Genomic DNA, 20,079 nt, shown 5'->3' with positions numbered 1-20,079 from the left:
TTCCTCAGGGGCAAGCAATTTCACTTACCTCCAAGCTTCAGAAGTTCCCCGTACAAGCCGCCAAATGCCACAGTCTGGCTGGGCACAAATGCCGCAGTCTGGCTGGGCACACAATCACGAGCCACCACACAGCTTGTAGATTCAAACAGCAACTCTTTATTCCCGAACTCACACCAGCCGTCTACAATCACGTTCTGGGGAAATCCACGTTCTCTGCCCAAATCCCCGTTCTCTGCCCAAATCCACCTCCACTGGGCTTCTATCTCCAAAATATACTGTCTGAATCCCTTGAGAACTCAAGGGGAACTCAGGCAGCAGGATACGCCCTATTCCCAGCAGGAATAATCTTAAACCTTAAACCTGGAACCTAAACCGGGAACGCTCTAATCCGCCTTGGTCCTTGAGCAAGGTCACCTACATTCAATGTCACTGCAACATGGGGTACGCTGGCAAGGAAATTGTCATACCTACTTGGCTAATGGCTCCCAGCAGATCTGCATTCCTATCTGGTTCTGAAGGTGAGGAGAGTACAACTACCATATTAAGGGGATCTCCTCAGAGGCAAATGAAGTGTTTAAACTAAGGCTGCATTCTTGTCTGCTTCTTTTGTCTGAGCTATTTCTTCACTTCACTGGATTTAGCATAAAACCAGAATTTGAATGTAGTGTCTGAAGAGCCTTAAGTATTGGCTAGGGCTGTGTAGCTCAATGCTAGAGTGCTTGACTAGCACATGTGAGGCACTGGGTTCAATCCTCAGCACCACATAAAAATAAATAAATAAAATAAAGGAATAAAAAAGAACCTTATATATGCTAGATCTATCTGGATGTAGGCTTATTCTGTTCACATTTGAAAATCCCATTTCTTTTCCTGTAGGTCCAATTGGCCCTCCAGGAGATCCTGGACGCAATGGACTCCCTGGCTTTGATGGTGCTGGAGGGCGCAAAGGAGACCCAGGTCTGCCAGGTCAACCAGGTATGACAACTAAAACAGTGCTGCTGATGGTGGTCTTTAAGTCTGGGAGGCCTCAGGATATAGGCCTCCACTTAGAGCTCTGGGATCTTCCTTTGGAGAAACAGCTGGCTAGTGAATCTAGAGCTGGGAAAAAAAAAATAAGAAGGCCGCTGAGGTTGTGGTTCAGCTGTAGAATACTGACTTAGCACATGAGAGGTGCTGGGTTCGATCCTTAGCACCACATATAAATAAATTAATTAATTTAGTAATTAAATTAATTAAGTAATTGTGTCCGACTACAACTAAAATATATTTTTAAAAAATAAGAAGACAAATCCCAGAAGATTTGCCACAAATGGTTGATTTTATCTGTGTGTGTAAAGCACTGGAAAAATCAGATCTTCCTCCAGGTACTCCATGTAATTACCTATTCTGCTAGTTTCAGTGTGTTGATTTAAATCCCTTTACCACCTTGGAACTATTAATGGATCCTTCCACTTTTGAAAATATCACAGTAAGTTATAATGTCACTCACCAAATATAGTACATATAAATGAAATGTTTAAGTGAACCCATAGACCTTTCAGAGTCATGATGACATCTTATGCTGAGAAGATATATTGATATGCAGATATTGGAGGTCACTCAATAATAAACTGCTCCTGATAATATTGACTCTGGTATCCACTAAATTTCTATCTATAGTCAACCTACTTCCAAAAAGAATTTGAGTCAACTTGTAATTAAAAAAAACACTCATGTAAGATTGCTAAAATAGGAATAGAAGATCATAAACTCAGTAGACTCTTGATATATGTTAGCAACTCTAGATAATATAAATATAACTTTAAATAATATAAGCATAAAGAATTTGTATTGGCAAAAAATATCAGTGGCAACAAGGCAGAGTTGTAATACATATGACCTTCCTAGAGCCAACACCCTTCCAATTCATTAATTTCGTATTTCCAGGGAAGAAACAAGTTGGTGTCAACCTCATCACAAGTATTGCTATGAAAGTTTTAAAAAATCCAAGACTACACGTACATAGTGGTTAAACACCTGTATACAAAGAAAACTTTAAGTAAGCTCAAATCAAGAGACTGAATGGTTAAGGGAAGCCAATAATAGATTGAAATAGGCAATTGGGGCCAGGCACAGTGGCACATACATATAATTCTAGCACCTGTGGAGGCTAAGGCAGGAGGATCCCAAATTCAAGGCCAGCCACAGCCAATCAATAACACCCTGTCTCAAAATAAAAATAAATAAATAAATAAAAAGGTCTGTGTAAAGGGCCCCTGGCTTCAATCCCCAGTACCAATAAATAAACAAAGAGAAACATATATATATATATATATATATATATGTTTTGAAAAGGCTTCTACAGGACACTCTCCCTATTTTCTAAACATCAAGGTATTCCTGAGAATAATTTCTCAGACAGATTCACAGGAAAGTGTTTTTTAGCACTGAATCTGGCAGACCTGTAGAAACAACACCCTTCCTTTTTCCTTGATGAACAAAACAGCAGGCTGAAATTTGGTCATGGGAATCAGACTACTTTAGTATAGCAAGAGAATAAATTACATATAGGCTCCCAATCGTATCACTTCTTCCCATCCATAGTTTCATTAACCTACTATTTTAGGGCCTGATGTCTTCAAGCAATGCTAGAGGAAAAAGAAATACATTTAGATCTCCTTGAAAACAGAAACCATATGTTTGTTACTTGTAATTGGTGCTCATGAAATATTATGATGGCTTTATAGACACTGTAAATATTGAATAAATTAACTAATTAAATGAGGTCAATAGCCATAGATTGGGTCAGATCTTACTTAGTCTTGTATACTGATGATTTCATGGAAACAGGTACTCGTGGTTTGGCTGGGCCCCCAGGACCAGATGGATTGCAAGGTCCCCCAGGTCCTCCAGGATCCTCCTCTCTTGCTCATGGATTCCTCATCACACGCCACAGCCAAACAACTGATGCACCCGAATGCCCAGAGGGAACAGTCCAGGTCTATGAAGGCTTTTCTCTCCTATATGTTCAAGGAAATAAAAGAGCCCATGGTCAAGACTTAGGTAAGATAATTGGCATATTATTCTTATTGTGCATTTTTGTTTTGAAATTCCTGTTGGATTTTAGGGTAACCTTGGACAAAGTAAATCACCCTTTTCTTTTGTGGATTTGAAATTGAAGACCATGTCAAGGTCAACTGAATATATTTCCTGTGATTTTTAAATAAGTAATATTTAAACATAAACTAAAGGCATTAATTAGCTAGTGTGAGGTATATTCCTTGGCCTAAAGAAAAGTATTTTCAAAAGGGCCACATTTACATTCAGTTAGCTTAGTTATTAAGGAAAATTAAACTGTTCTCTGTAGTATAGCAGCTGCCTGAGTGGGCAATGTTTATAATTCATGGAAGATAGTTTCCTCTTCTCTGAGACTGGTCTTCATCAAGTTGAAAGATAAATTCTGAAAAGACTTAGTTCCTAGATCCAAGAAAGTAAGGTCATTGCTTAATTAAGCTAGTTTGTAATTCCTAAAACAATGCCTTAGTTTTACAAAATATTATCAGAGTAACTTAAAGTTATATAAAACATCATATTTCCATGTAGAATCTAGTTCATTTCATGTGTTTCCATGTATCTTTTCTATACTGGTATGGGCATCTTGGTTGATGAAATGAAGCTGGATTGGATGACTTTCAAGGACTCTCTCATTCCCAACATTTCTTTTCCTGGAATTTTGATGTTGGATATTGTGATCTCATTATTTGACCCCGGGCTCCTATTTAGGATTTACTATTTTATTTGCATAAAGACATTTAAAGATAGTTTGGGTTTGTATTTTCTGGGATGTCTATACTTGGAGGCTTCCTGAGGTCTCATTAGCTGGGCCACTCATTTTATAAAAACAATTTAGCAGTAGAACCCCAGGGGTCTGATCTTCTCACTCTGTTCCCAGGGCATATGGCCATACCCACTGGCCAATTCTGGCTCATCGGAGTAGAAGGAAATGGGAAGCCAAGGGCCATAGATAAATTTATGTACCCAAATAAAGCAGAAGAAAGTTTGCCCATCTTTCTTTTCCCTCTTCTCTTTTCTTTCTCTTATTTTTCTCCTTTTCATTGTTTTTGTTTCCGTTTCCTCTTTTGCTTCCTTTATGTCACATCCTTTCTAATTTTACAATTGACAAATCTTCATTAAATTAATGTTATTTTAGACAAGTTTAAATATTTTATATCTCATTAATTAAACAGTATCTGTAAATATTTTCCTCTAGTCTTTCTCCCATAAAATTTTTCTTCTTTTTTGTCCATTCTCTCTTCACTGACACAGTCTAATGTATAATCAAACTTGTAAACTTCAACTATGACCTATCAGGGCAATAAGAAACCATGAGAAATTTTTAGCAGTATGAAATTTAAAAATATAATGCAAAGATTAAAATGGAGTCTTCTATCCAGTATGTCATTTTAACATTTCAGAATGCATGTATTTGGTCAATCAAGAACAGTCAGTTTGCATTCAGACTTGGAGATTACAAACTATCCCTGACTGTGGTATAGTTTTGGCCTTAGACACAGGAAGGCTGTAATAGGGCTCAAAATCCCAAGACTGGTTCTAGATTACATAGGCTTTTCTTGTGCTCATTCAGTTATTAAATTAGATAAACAAAAAATCCTGGTAAGTTTGGCCTTGATACTAAATAAACAATCACCTGATCAAATAAATACAGTTTTTATTTTGATTTGTAGAGGAATTATTATATGTAAGAAAGAAGATGGAGGAGACAGATACATGGAATACCAAAACTTTTCTCTCTGGGAGGAAAAGAAAAACATAATGAGACCTATTTGTGTAGTAGAGCCTTATAATTTCAGGGTATGGAAGGCATTGGGAGTGGATGGGATCTCTGTCTCTGTCTTTTTAAATTTGGAGACTATAATCCAGGATCTTGTATTATTGTGGGCCAGCAATAGCACATACATGACAAATAGCCATGATCCTATCATTATGGGCCTTCCCATAAAAGTACCTCTTCCTTTTCTTTATGAGACTAGGGATATTTCCACCTCTGCCCAAAATGTAGGCAATAGATTAGTTTTCTTTTAAAATTACTATAATAATGTACAAATGCTTTTACGTTTATTATATAATTTGATTTTCACATCTATGTTAAAAAAATATATGACATATTTTTTTCTTTATACAAGGAACTGCCTAACAGGTCACACAGGTAAAATGTGATGGAGAAAGGAATTGAATTCAACCCTTGCCACTTCTGCATGTGTCCTTTTTACAGTTCTGCCATGCTGTCATTTATTCTTACATGACCTCAAGGCAGTCACTTCTTTCTAAGCCACTTATTTTTTTTTCTGGGAAAATAGATAAATTAGACAAAATCAATTAATTTTGAATTGAGGAAATTTGGAAAAGACTCTTAGGTTTATCTCAAACCTATTATATTAAATTCCATATGATTCTGATGACCCACTGTCTTTTAAATCATATTCAGTCTGAGATAAACATACCGTTTTGGATACATGAATAATTTCCAAGAGGTGTATACAAGCATAATTTTAAAGGAATCAATTTTCAAATCCTTGGTTTCCAAGGATTCCTAAAGTTAAACTGTATATGAATGTGCTTCTGGTAATACCTTTCCCATATTCCCTTTCACCATCCCCAACTCTGTAAAATATCACACTGTGCCACATTGACCTGAAGTGTAAATACCTCAGAGACAAATTCAAAGAGGCAATTTAAGATAACAATTTTGTTAAAGTCTCCATTAACTGAAACTCTATAACTCATTTCTAATATGTCTCATTAAGAAATATATTTCTTGGCTGGGGTTGTGGCTCAGTGGTAGAGTGCTTGCCTAGCATGTGTGAGGCACTGGGTTCGATACTCAGTACCACATAAAAATAAATAAATTTTTAAAATGTCTATCAAAAACTAAAAAAAAATTTAAAAAAAGAAATATATTTCTGGGGCCGGGCGCAGTGGCACATGCCATTAGTCCCAGTGGCTCTGTAGGCTGAGATAAGAGGATCTCAAGTTCAAAGCCAGCCTCAACAATGGTGAGGCACTAAGCAACTCAGTGAGACCCCATCTCTAAATAAAATATAAAATAGGGCTAGGGATGTGGCTCAGTGGGCAAGTGCCCCTGAGTTTTATCCCTGGTAGCAATATGTATGTATGTATGTATGAATGTATTTCTGGGGCTAGTGGTGTTGCTTAGTGGTAGCATGTCTAGCATGCATGAAGCCCTGAGTTCAATCCCCAGCACCTCAAAGAAAGAAAGAAAGGGAGAGAAAACAAATCTATTTGTAATAAAAGTTTACCTTTTTGTTTAGTAATTATCAAAATTTACAGTGTCTTTATTTTTAATCAGTTGTAAATTAATAATAATCATGATTGATCAGATCTATAGAACATCATTAGAAATTTTCAAGCACTATGAAATTATAAAAAGTAATTCAAGACTGAAATGTGGCTCAGAAGTAGAGTGCTTGCCTAGCATGCTTGAGGCCTGGATTCAATCCCCAGCACTGGAAAAAATATGTAATGCAAAGGGGTCTGTATTCAATATGACATTAGATAAGTTGAATTAAATATCAAATTTCTAGTTAATGAAATTAATTTAATTTAATGTCTTTAGATAATTTTATCTAGTTTTTTCTCCCACAAAATTTTCCTCCTTTTTGTACTCACTTCACTGACAGAGTCTAGCTTACAATGAAAATAAAATATTTAAAATTGGGCATGGTGGTGCATGCCTGTCATTCCAACAACTTGGGAGGCTGAGACAGGAAGATGGCAAGTTTGCAGGCAGCCTCAGAAACTTAGTAAGACCCTGTCTCAGAAACAAAAAGGACTAGTGATATAGCTCAGTGGTAAGGCACACCTGGGTTCAATCCCCAGTACTGCAAAATAAACATATAAGTAAATAAAAAATAAAATAATCAACCCATAAAGACTTATGGTCACAGAATGTTTAACAAAGTTATTTTATTTAATTTTTTGCTTCAATAAAATATAATAAGATGATTAATAAAAGATTCCCCCAAATTAAAAAAATGCATTAGGATTAAACTATGTGAAAGTAATGGAATTGAAATATAATTTCCAAATACAAATGGAACAATGTATAATTTTCAACTATTAAAAATAATTTCACACATTTTTAAATGGTAATGTTAAATTTCAAATTATTACATTTGCAGTATTTAAAACAGTGATGCAAAAATTTGCTTTTAAATATCAGCATTCACGAAACACCAGCAATGACAACTGGCAATGTAGAAATGTTCTTTGTAAAGTCCTAGACCCTGATATTATTAAGTAGACTATAAAAGGTGGATTAGGAGCTGAGACACAATAACTAATAGCTTAATACTTGCATGGTATCAGTTTCATTTCTGATGAAAAAAATAGATATCATATGTGAGAGGGAACCTAATTTTTATCACCTTTTTGTGAATGAATGGAAACAGAAAGGCTCATTTACTAGTGAAGATAATCTTATTGTTTCTACCCACTCTGTACTTCAAAGTCTAGTTCCTTTTCTTTGTTTTCTCCTCCATCCTTCTTTCCTCTCTTATTTTTTGCCTTCTTACTTATTCACCTCCAAACCTATCTGTGGTTGCTGTACATATTGGTCAGCACTATTATTGTCTCCAAGTTTAAAGAGATTGGGGATATCTTAGAAGAGAGGGAAGCCCAGAGTAAGAAATATTAATATTAGGATTCAGTGTACATCCTTCACTTTTACATAGTAAATTACCAAATATTTTCCATAATATATTATTGTTAACAAGATGCATCACCAGTTAAAAAGTAGCACTGGGAAATACATAATGAGATAGAACAAAAAATGTCTCATAAATTGTAAATTATATCCTGATTTTATGGGCATGGGTTATGGCTCAGTGGTAGAGCACTTGCCTAGCACGTGTGAGGTACTGGGTTCAATCCCCAGCACCACATAAAAAACTAAATAAACAATAAAGTTATTGTGTCCATCTACAACTAAAAATATTTCTTAAAAAATATATCTTGATTTTAGAAATGTTAAGATATGAGTAAATCTTAGAATATAAGAAAGTGCAGGTATTATCTAAAAAATGTCATCTTCCTTTTTGAAAGATTGTTTGTTACTGTTTTAGAAGAAACTAAGGTGTTATCATAATGCAGTCCTTCCTCTTTCTCTTTCCAATTCTTCCTAGGGACAGCTGGCAGCTGCCTTCGTCGCTTTAGTACGATGCCTTTCATGTTCTGCAACATCAATAATGTTTGCAACTTTGCTTCAAGAAATGACTATTCTTACTGGCTTTCCACCCCAGAGCCCATGCCAATGAGCATGGAACCCCTGAAGGGCCAGAGCATCCAGCCATTCATTAGTCGGTGAGGCAATGGTTTATATTTTGACTTTTACCAACCCCCAGTTAGTTTAAGTAGTCAGAAATTAGTCTACAGCTAATAATCTGATGATATTCCTCCCAGTTAAGTAAACAGTTGTGCTTTTTAATATTCAATTCAGTCGTTTTAGTTTGATCTGTATTTATTGGGGATCTGATTGCCACCAGGTCCTATGATACACATAGTGTAGTATACAAAAACTATAGTCTAATCATTAGATAAATATACATAAACCAATCTGATATATGACAGGTTTGGGCTAAATGCTATGATGGATTAAATAGAAACATTAAAAATCATAGGGAAATTGATTTAATTTCAATTGGCAAAATCTAGTTAGCTGTATGGAAAAAATGTATTTAAACTGATCTGTCCATGATGGATTGAAAGAATTTGAGGCATAGACCAATATAAAAGGAAAAGACATACTAGGCAGAGAAAATGAGAATGAGTAATACATTACTGTAGCTAGAACATAGTATTTAACATTTGCATGTGGAGAAATGATTAGAAAGTTAGCTTGCACTCAGATGGTAGGATACTTTCAGTACCAATCATAGCTCGGAATTTATTTGGTATATTATGAGGAGACTACCAAATTTTTGAGCTACACCTCAGGGAAGATTTAAAAAGCCATCAGTTTATAACATGGATTCCAGAAGGGATAGTCATGAGGTAGAGACCAATTAGATTGGATAGAATTGCCTTAGTCCTGATGTGAATGGATTAGATCTTTCAGTGGGGGACACGTATCACATTATTAGGATAGATAGGATTTGGCAGTTGATTAGCTGTGGGAAGGAGAAAGTGATAGCTAAGATTTGGCCCATGAGTAATGAAGAGGAGAATGGTACTTTAAATAGTGATTTCCTGGGGTTTTGGAACCTTGGAACCCTATTTAACTCAATCTCCCAGGAATGTTGGACATTGGCACTTTTATTCTGATCATGATCTAGGGTTCCAATAACTGTAAAGGATGAATCACTGGAAAGTATAGTTCCTGTAACAGTGAATATAAAGATTAAACCTCATTTAGTCTTCGTAACAAACTCAAGATGCCCTTTTAAATATATTTGCCTAAATCCTTAGAGAATGTGTGTGTGCTTGCATATGTGAGCAATAGTTTTATCAGTCTTAACTTTGAGGAGTAAAAAGTTCTCTAAACGTAATATGTAGGCAAAAGGGGCTAATTTGGTCTAAGTCATACTTCAAGAGGTCCCCTATTAACAATCTGGTAGACTCATTTGTATTTAATGTGTTGCTGTTTTACTTGATTTTGAATTTTTCAGCCACATCTTCAAGTGCCTGAACACCTGCCCACCATTCTGGATATGTTGTAGTTATTTGGATATGGCCAAATACTATTGTTAATAAGTATGCTTTGGACTAAGAATAATGAGCAGAGGTTAAGCAACTGTCTATTTGTGTTTTCCAGCTTACCAGACATTATTCTTAACCATAGTTGTAACGTCACTAAATGTCTACTCTTTCACTGAGCACTTTGATAGCAAGTAGTATATGAAATGCACTTAATCAGACTTTTAGAACACTTATGGCATGGACTATAGGAGTATGAATACTAAAAATCAAGGCAGAATATAAAGTGAAATGTTATAGCAGTGGTTCCTAGTTTCCTGAAAAATGTTTATAGTTTCAGTTTATAATTTTTTTGTATATTAGAAGATAGTGCTTATGCAAACCCAATTCTCAAAGTGCTGTTTCCTCTTTTTCTCAGCCCTAAAGATACCTTAATGGGCCTCCCTGTCAGGAAGGCTTCCAAAGAAGCAGTGTTGCTACTTACCATATACTCACTCTGTAAATTATGTTCTCTCTCCCTTTTCTTTACCAGATGTGCAGTATGTGAAGCTCCAGCTGTGGTGATTGCAGTTCATAGTCAGACCATCCAGATTCCACATTGTCCTCAAGGATGGGATTCTCTGTGGATTGGTTATTCCTTCATGATGGTATAAAACACTCTTCCTTGCTTTTGTCATTATAATTCACTGTCCATCCTATGTTTATTTCTCACCCGTTTGAGGAATCCCTATAACTTGCACAGTAAGAAGCTTGAACCTCAAATAGCTTCTGTTGAAGCACTGTGTTCCCCCTTACACATTTTCTATAATATATTTTCATAATTTACCTATTTGCTTTTGTAGACCGCCCTTGATGTGGAGACTATTGTTACCTCTGGTCCTGTATTTGTGAAACTAAGCTAGTTACACCTCACTGGATATTCACTAAGATGTTATGGCACATAGTATTGTGGCACATTTTTTTTCTTGTATTTTTAGCATACAAGTGCAGGAGCAGAGGGCTCAGGTCAAGCCCTGGCTTCCCCTGGATCCTGTTTGGAAGAGTTTCGTTCAGCTCCCTTCATCGAATGTCATGGGCGGGGAACATGTAACTACTATGCCAACTCCTATAGCTTTTGGCTGGCAACTGTAGATGTGTCAGACATGTTCAGGTAAGGTACTTATGGCTTTAATTCAGGTCCAAAGCTTCCTTCAGAGATGATAGGGAAGAAAGAGAAAATTCATGGGTGGTTTATCCCTAACAAATGTTGGGAATTTATTGGACTGTGTCCTTTTTTCTTGCTTGTTTTCCTCATCTCTCTGACTCAGTTCAAGAAAACAAACCTGACCAATGTTGATGAGTATGGTTAGAGATGGCTCACTAGTCTTCTTTCAATAACAAAACAGAGACAAGGAACTGTTTGTGACCTGTTTAATAAAAAGGCAGCAGCTCATCTACTAGAATGAGACCAACCCAGGAATGGAAGCTGTGATCTGTGTTTTCTACTCTAATTCAATGATCTCCTTTCCCAGAATGTTATTCATTTTTTGTTTGTTTCTTTTTGGTACCATATCTTCATCCCAAGGATGCTTAACTATTGAGCCACATCCCCAGCCCATTTTATTTTTTATTTTGAGACAGGGTCTCATTAAGTTGCTTAGGGCCTTGGTAAGTTGCTGAAGATTTTCTCAAACTTGGGATCCTCCTGCCTCAGCTTCCTGAGCTGCTGGGATTATAGGCATGTGCCTCCGTGCCTGGCCAAAGAATGTTTTAAAGGCTCTCATCCAAGTGTTTGAATGCATAAGATCACGCATAATATTTGCACCTCAGGATACTTCAATCTACTGAAATTTATTTTCAGGATACCTTTATTGTTTTTATGTGATCGTTCTTTTGAGTTATCTTTACTTGATATTTTTCTTTTTTTATCATTTGTCAGTGTTTTTCTTTTCTATTGAAGCATTGTGATTATACAGAATGGAATTCATTATGCCATATTTGAACATGCACATAATATAATTTGATCACTGTCATTCTCCAGTACCTTTCTTTTCCCTCCCTGATACTTTTCTTATGGTCCTTATCAAATACTGATCATCAGTTACCTGGATCTTTTTCATTCAAGGAACATCAGAAAATGTATCAGAGAAAGAGAAGGAGAAACAAATATACAAGATAACTGGTGGGGAAAACAGTCACAAAAATGCCTTTGTCCAGTAGTGGCTTTTGTTCCATGTGAGTCACTCATTAGGTCACATTGCTCAGAAGTAAACCATTGAATCAATCAGTTGAGCCACTTAACACAAAGAGAATGTTTGGGTGTGGATTTAAATCAATAATACAATTGAAATATCAAAATGTTAAAGAATTGAAGTCAGAAAAGGTAATTCTAATTGTCTTCTTTCTTACTTCTCAGTAAACCTCAGTCAGAAACACTGAAAGCAGGAGACTTGAGAACACGTATTAGCCGATGCCAAGTGTGCATGAAGAGGACATAACATTTTGAAGAATTTGTTGTGTTTTTAAATGTGACATATATATAAAATTCCCAGGATTCATTGTCTCACTCTCCCCAATTTTACCACTGCTATCACCAATGGTGCTACTATATATGACCAAGAGAGCATGCTGACTAGTAACCATGAAGATTCAGATGTACCTCAGCAATGTGTCAGAGCAAGGCCTCTCATTTTTTTATGAAAGAAATCAGGAAGTGAATTTACTTTATGGGTCCAGAATGATTTCTCCAAGGATTAGAAGATGAAGATTATATATTTTGCCCAGTTAGTAAAACAGCACATTAAAAATTCAATTAAGAGAAGAATCACACTGAGTAAAATAAAAGACTGCAGTTTGGGGGAAGAATTATTTTTCATGGTGCTACTAATCCTACTGTATCCCAGGTTTTTAATATAAAAGTGTTAAGCTTATTTTGCTCTGTAAGTAAAGAATGTGTATATTATGTAAACAACCTTTTTGCTCAAAATGTTGAGTCATTTAGATGTGACCTGGAATGAATCACTCTTAACAGAAAATGTAAGAATGCCTAGAATACAGACAGCAAGATTTTATATGTGAGAGAATTTATACTCTTACACCATTACTACTGAGAGTAAATTTATTTTGAGTTTTATCCCCTAAGTTCTTATTTGATTTTTTTAAAAATATAGGTCATTTTAGCCACTTTAATCAGAATTTTAAAGGTTCATATTACATATCAAATGATAATATCCAATGGAGTAGTTTCTTTTTTTGCTATATTCTCCAAGACAAATGCCCCCTGTTTGGATGTTTTTGACATCTTGTTTCTGTTCATCCCTTACTGGGCAAACTCCCCAACAATTTTGAGAACAAATTTACCACACAAACTTAACTTTTTTTTTTTCCTGGTGCTTCTTATGTAAGAATTAGTCTCCTGTGGTCTCGCATCTACAAGGACTGGGAAGACAATACTTACTTAGACTTCCCTCTTCAATTACAAAAAGCCAATCAATGTTTTTTACTCTTTTTTATTTTAAACATTTTATTATAAATAGTCATAGGATACCTTATTGCCCTAGCTGTCATCTTCTCACTGAATGTTTTTTAACTCACCAATATCAATTTAATTAAAGATATATGTTGTAAGGATGGTTTGCTGTGTGTCTCTTCAGCCTATGTGTAAAAACCTGCTCACCTGCTCATTTCCAGATAGGCTACATATCTGAACATCAACAATTATTCCTTTCTCAGGGAATCAGCTTCTGGAGACTTGGATCATTCTGATAGCTGATAGAAAACATAGTAATGTAAACTTTTACCAATGAAGAAATCAATCTATTAGAAGGTATTTTTGAGACAACAAATATCTTAACATTGTGTTGTTGAGAAAGGGGGCAGAACTAGTTTCTATTTGGAAGAATTATTAATAATGTTTAAAGCAGATTAGTGAGTTAATATTCCTAATGATTAAGGTTGAATCACATGTAGCTCTCTAAAATAGTTGAGGACTTGCTAAAAATAAAAGGCATTAAAAGCCATTATAACAAAATTGTATGTTAGAGCTAAAGTATAAAACAATCAAAATGATCCTAATATGAACCCTTGTAAAATCAAAACTTAGACTTCTGTGGTGGTAAAATTTGGGATCTCAACAATGGTAATGAATAATTTTGTTGATTTTGGCTTATCAGTTGTAAATTTTAGCATTTTTCCCATGTAGCCCCATGCATGAAAAAGGTGATGGGTGATAGAAACTAAATGAAAATGCCATATTACATTCCATGGATTTTTCAACATGGTGTACATTCGAAGATTGCCCCTAGAGTTCGAGATGCAAATACTAATTCTATAGGTTTTGCTGTTTGTAGCATTCCCTCTCATACATAGCGGTTGAAGACCTTGGCTCAAAAAGAACCTCCTGACTTTCAAATTGTTCTTAAATCCTTTAACATTCCCCAGCCCAGCTTGGTTGTTTGAAGTACAAAGACCCAATCCCTTCCAAGACCTTAATATTATTGACCATTCTTTACCACTTATTATCCCAAAGTTACTCTTGAGCCAGCTGTTCTAGTAGTTGCCTTGATAAGTTTTCAGTAATCTGCAGTCAATGGTTTTCCAACATGGACAAGCAGTAAATGAGATGCTCTGCTTAATCAGCTAGTTTGACTACCAAATAGGAATGTTAACCAAATGTGGTTTTACCAGTTAATAAATATATCTTGATTCCAATGTTATGTAGGAACAAAATCCTAATGTTCCACAGCTATATGGAAGAGTTGGTCTGTGGAAACCTCTACTCCTGGTATATACTTCTTATTTGGAAGATAACTCCTGGTAACACCATTTCCACTGGAGGAATTGTATATGTAATTCCTTTTACTTTGATACATTTCCTTTTTCTTTTATAGCATGTTGGCTTGATCTGCAAGCTAATGCCATGTTGGTATTGTACTCACTTCCAAAGGAGGTTCTATGGTGGTTCTGTTGGACACTTTGTAATTTTATAGAGTTTTTTCCCATCCAATGGAATTTGAAAACCCCTTTCTAGTTCTTATGGTGCCTAGGAGGTTCTTTGCCTCAATTAGCATCATTAATTGAAAACTCACTGGTTATGCCAAGCCATCAAAAGTTTATTCAGAAGTTAACACAAGAGGGCACTATTGCCTATAAAAATAAATGAGCATTTGTAATGATTCCTTGAGTTCATTGTTGATGGTGGAGGTGGGTTTTATCTAAAGCCTTACCTCCAGAGTCCTTGTTTTAAGTTTCATGAATTCTTTCAACTTCATAAAACTCAATGGCAAATATTCTAAAAGATGACCCAGATTCCCCATTTCTGTATCCAAAACTAAGGGGCAGTTTAGCTCTCAAAGATTCTCCTCCTAAAAGCCTAATTAGGCCTTTTTTTTTTTTTTTTTGGTGGTGTTGGGGATTGAACTCAGTGCCTTGTATATGTGAGACAACACCCTGCCGACTGAGCTATATTCCCAGCCCTAAGAGGCTATGGCTAGGAATTGGCTCTGGTAGCACTTCCAGGCCTTTCAATACAAAAGCAAAGAGAAATCGCTTTTGTTTGGCCAATACTTCAATTGGCTTCTTTGGAAGAGAAGCTCTTTCCTCAGGCTGGGCTATGCAAACATCTTCATCCCTAGGCAGCTCCAAAATAAACTGAATAATATTTGTAAGTCATATGTCATTCCCATCTTAAGAGCAGTGGGGTTTTTTTAGTTGTGTTTTTAAAAAAATGTATTCAGTGTGCTTTGAAGGTTTGTATGGTGGAAATAGTCACAAACTGAGACTTTGAAGGAATCAAATCCAGATAAGCCTGTCTCCCAAGTTCTACATTTACAAACATTTATTGAATGCTTATTAGCTGTAAGGTACCATGATAGATAGCAGTCCAAAGTCAATTAGAATGATATAGTCACCTTAGTATATACTCTAGAGAAGAAATATGCTACTCTGCCTTTAACCCAGATGTCATATCTGTGTATCTTTCTCTGACAATAATTTGACCCTTACTTGGGCTTTAAAGAAGACTACCTTGAATGCCTCAGTAGCAATAAGTGTAAAACTTTATGTAGTTTTCATTAAAATGTCATTCTTTACATATTTCAGTTAAGCCTCAACAACTGATGCATTCAAACAATACAAGGATTGGACTTCAATTGAGAGATGAAAAGTTGAGCCTTGGAATGGTCAATGACTTTCCCAAAACCACAGGACAAGTTACTAAATTCTTCTCTCAAAAATCTACTCATCTTATAGCCATGAAGATGTGTGTTTCAAGAAAATCAGATCCATTGTGATAGTGATTCATAGGGTTCAAGTACAAGGCTTTCTGCCTTCTGAGAAGTGCTATACTGCGTGTTTTGGAAATCTTGGTTCCCAGGTAAGAATAAGTGCTTTTCATAGTACCACTGTGGCACCTGAGACCCTTTGGAATTAGCCCTTGGACACAGGAAACTTGTAATGAATTTGCTGTACCTTGGGGGCATTCCTGTCTGTCTGGTGTAAGCCTCTGTAGCTAAAGAAAACCTGGTGGTGCATGCCTGAGGCAGGAGGATCCTAAGTTCAGGAAAAGTGAGGCACTAGCAACTTGGTGAGACTTTTCTCTAAAGAAAATGCAAAATAGGGCTGGAATGTGGCTCAGTGGTCAAGTGTCCCCAAATTCAATCCCTGGTACCCCCCACAAAAAAGAAAACCTTATGGGTCCAGCCTGATGCCCACCTCATGTGAGCTTCTTCAGAACTTTTGAATCAAGATGGGCTCTTGCAAATTGAATTGTCTGGTCTGCAAACTCTACTACATACTAATGATATAAATCTGAGACCATACATCCCTAGTCCTTTTAATTTTTTGTTCTGAGACAGTTGCTTAGAGCCTCCCTAAATTGATGAGGCTGGTCTCTAACTTGCAATCCTCTTGTCTCAGCTTCTCAATTCACTTGAATTACAGATAGTACTCTGGGGAGGGGAAATTAAATCTTATTTACGTTTAATATACATAAACACACAGAAACAACATGAGTTTGCTAACTATATCCACCATTAGTGATATTTCATATGTAGTAGTTTTTGTAATTTGGCTCCTTTCAGCAGAAATTTAGGATGTAGATCAGATGAATAAACAGCAAGCCAAATGGGCCAAATAGTAAAGCATTATTTATCAGATTACAGAGGCAGGAAATGTTAAAGTTGAGAACCCTCTAGGCCGAAATAAGGCCCTGCTTAGTTTAACAATACTCAGGAAATAAGCCTGGCTTTGAGGTTACCGGGTTTAAAATGGGGATTAAGGGCTGGGCCTGTGGCTCAGCATGGAATGCTTACCTAGCACATGTGAGGCCCTGGGTTCGATCCTCAGCATCACATTAAAAAAAAATAAATAAAGGTATTGTGTCCACCTACAACTTAAAAAAAATTAAAGCTGGGTTTTAAGAGTGTTCTTAAATTGACTAGCACTTTCAGATGTAGCAGCTCTTGCCCACCTTAAGACCAGCCACAGAATAGAGCTCCACCCCCCATGGAGTGTGAAGTGATAACAGCCTGAGGCCATTCTCACCATCACTACCTTCTACCCTAGGAAACCTTCTGTTTCTTTCATCCTCTAAGCAAGCAGAAGTGGCCTTGGGTGCATGAAAATGCGCTAAGGCTTTTCACCTTGAAACTCTGTTTTTGCTTCATCTATTTTAATAATCTGTAGATAGATGCATAAATATTTGTATTTGCCATGTCCTTTTAGTGAAACTATTCATTTTTTCATTAGGATAATGGCAATTTCACACTGAAATTTACAAAGATGGCAATTTGTCCATATACTTTTTCAGTTTTTTTTTTTTTTGTGTGTGTGTGTGTGTGTGTATGTCAACATGATACTTGGTTTTCCTTCCCATTATTTTACTGTAAATCTTTTCTTTTCTTTTCTTTTTTGGTACTGGGAATTAAACACAGAGGCATTTTAACACTGAGCTAAGTCCCCAGTCCTTCTAATGTTTTATTCTGAGACAGTTGCTTAGGCCCTCCCTAATTTGCTGAGGCTGGCCTCAAACTTGCAATCATCCTGCCTCAGCCTCCCAATTCGCTTGAATTACAGGTATGGGCCACTGTGCCCAGCAATTTCAAACCTTTCTATTTGAAATGCATTTCTGGGAGTGCATGTAGTTGGATCTTAAATTTTTATAAAACTGGGCAGTCTTTGCTTTTTAATAGAGTGCATTTAGTGTGGTTATTGCTAAGGTTCAATTTGAATCTATCATCTTGTTGTTTTCTCTTTTTCCCATTTGTACTTTGTCTATTTTTCTGCCTTGTTTTAGATTAGTTATTTTTTTTCTGATTCAACTAACCCCCTTTATAGCATATCAATTAATTTGGTTAATTTAGTGGCTAGAGTTTGATATTCATCATTGATATTCATCATTAATTTTAGAGTTTGATATTCATCTTTAACTTATCATAGTCTATATTCAAGTCACATAGTACCTCTTCCTATATGCTATAAAAATGTTACAATGGTATACTTTCAGTTCTCCCCTCATGAGCTTTGTGTTATTATTTTCTTACAGTTTACCCTTATGTGTTAGAATCCTCATACTACATTATTATTTTTCTTTGAACAGTACATTCTCTTTTTTATTAGATATAACTCATACTATAAAATTTGCCCTCTTAAAAGGTACAATTTAATGGTCTTTAGCATATTTATAATGTAGTTCAATCATCATCATGATCTAAATCCAGAACATTTTTGTCACCCCAAAGAGTAACCCCATGCCCATTAGCAGTTTCTCCCTATTTCCCTATCCCTCCTGCCCTCAGACCTAGGCAATCCACAATGTCCTTTCTGTCTCTATAGTTTTGCCTATTACAGGCACTTCATAGAATTGCAGTCATACCGTGTATGGCCTTTTGCTTCTGGCTTCTTGAACTTACCGTTATGTGCTCAAGACTCTAGCATCCATGTTGTAGCATATGCCAGTATTTCATTTCTTTTTTTTTTCAATGGAAAACCCACAGGAAGTAGGCTTTATTCATCAGTTTAGAATGACAACAACAGGAGTAATTTTTTAAGCTCAAAAAAGGAAGTTTGAGAGACGGAACAATTCATTATTTGAGTAAGTAAAAGGGTTTAGGAGAAAATATGACATAATTAGCAAAAATTTATCAAGGAGGGCCAAGGTTTGGTGCCCTGGACATCCCTTCTTGCTTTTTCTCATTATAGGACATTATTAATCTGAATGATTTTTCTGTACATTGCTTTGAGGAAGGGGGGGTGTAAGAGAAGAATTCTACCATATTGAAAAATCTTAATTTCAGTTCTTCATTTCTTCATTACTTAAATGAGGTGAGATTTGTATTACATAAAACCATTTTTTTCCCATACAGAGGATTGAATTCACAGATGCTCTATCACTGAATTACACCCCAGTCCCTTTATTTTATTTTTTAAACTTTTTTCAGATTGAGTCTTGCTAAGTTGCAGAGGCTGCCCTCAAACTTGTGATCCTCCTACTTCAGGTGTGGGACACCATGCCTGGCAAAATCAACTATTTTTTTTCAGGACTGAGAATCAAATACAGGGCTTTGTGCGTTGTTAGGCAAGTGCTCTGCCACTGAGCTACACCCTAATCCCAAAACTAACTATTTTCAAGTAAACAATTCAAGCGGCATTGAATATGTCCCCAATGTTGTGCAACCACCACCTCTATCTAGTTGCAAAATATTTTCCTCATCCCAAAAGAAAACTTCATGTTCATTAAGCAGTACATCCTCATTTCTTCTCCACCCAATCCCTGACAACCACCTGTCTGCTTTCTGTCTCTGTTAATTTACTAATTCTGGATGTTTCATATAGGTGGAATCATACAACTTGTGCCCCTTTTTTTGCTGGGTTTCTATCAGTTAGCATAATGTTTTCAAGATTTATTTGCATTATAGGATGTATGAGTAATGCATTGTTTTGTATGTGGCATAATAATCTATTGTATGGATGGACCACATTTTCTTTATCCACTTATCCATCAACATTTGTGTTGAATTGAATCCTGCAACCTTTTGGTGATTGTGAATAATGCTGCTGTGAACATTCATGTAGAAGTATTTATTTGAGTACTTGTTTCCATTCATTCAGACATATACCTAAGAGTAGATTATCTGGGTTATATAGTAGTTTTGTTTTTTTGTTTTTCTTTTCTTTCTTTTTTTTTTTGGGGGGGGGGGTACACAGGTTTGAAACCAGGGATGCGTAACCACTGACNCCCCCTACTGATTCTTGGGTAGGTATTGGTCCCAAATTTGTTCTCACTGCTCTTCTATGTGGCAAGGATAACTTGGTAAAGAAAAAATGGGGGAGGGGCAATTATTTTTCTAGCATTTCTTTAAACTTTTGGTTTCTAATAAGGGTGACATAATT

At 36.1% G+C, this 20,079-nt stretch overlaps 1 protein-coding gene across 1 annotated transcript in view; it reads left to right on the top strand.

Annotated features, from left to right (window-relative positions):
- Col4a5 (collagen type IV alpha 5 chain) overlaps window positions 1-13,317 on the top strand; it is a 231,190-nt gene extending 217,873 nt beyond the window's left edge. The window contains exons 46-51 of the mRNA XM_048796868.1: window positions 877-975; window positions 2,830-3,042; window positions 8,202-8,379; window positions 10,244-10,358; window positions 10,689-10,861; window positions 12,107-13,317. Coding sequence (XP_048652825.1) covers window positions 877-975; window positions 2,830-3,042; window positions 8,202-8,379; window positions 10,244-10,358; window positions 10,689-10,861; window positions 12,107-12,188 — 860 coding nt within the window. The 3' untranslated portion in view covers window positions 12,189-13,317. The remainder of the gene's footprint in view (window positions 1-876; window positions 976-2,829; window positions 3,043-8,201; window positions 8,380-10,243; window positions 10,359-10,688; window positions 10,862-12,106) is intronic.
- Window positions 13,318-20,079: the final 6,762 nt, after the last annotated feature.

Source organism: Marmota marmota, unplaced genomic scaffold (assembly GCF_001458135.2).
Source record: "Marmota marmota marmota unplaced genomic scaffold, marMar, whole genome shotgun sequence".
NCBI classification, from domain to species: Eukaryota; Metazoa; Chordata; class Mammalia; order Rodentia; family Sciuridae; genus Marmota; species Marmota marmota.
Note: the sequence above shows the minus strand (reverse complement) of the source record. Positions and strands in the feature narration are given on the sequence as shown.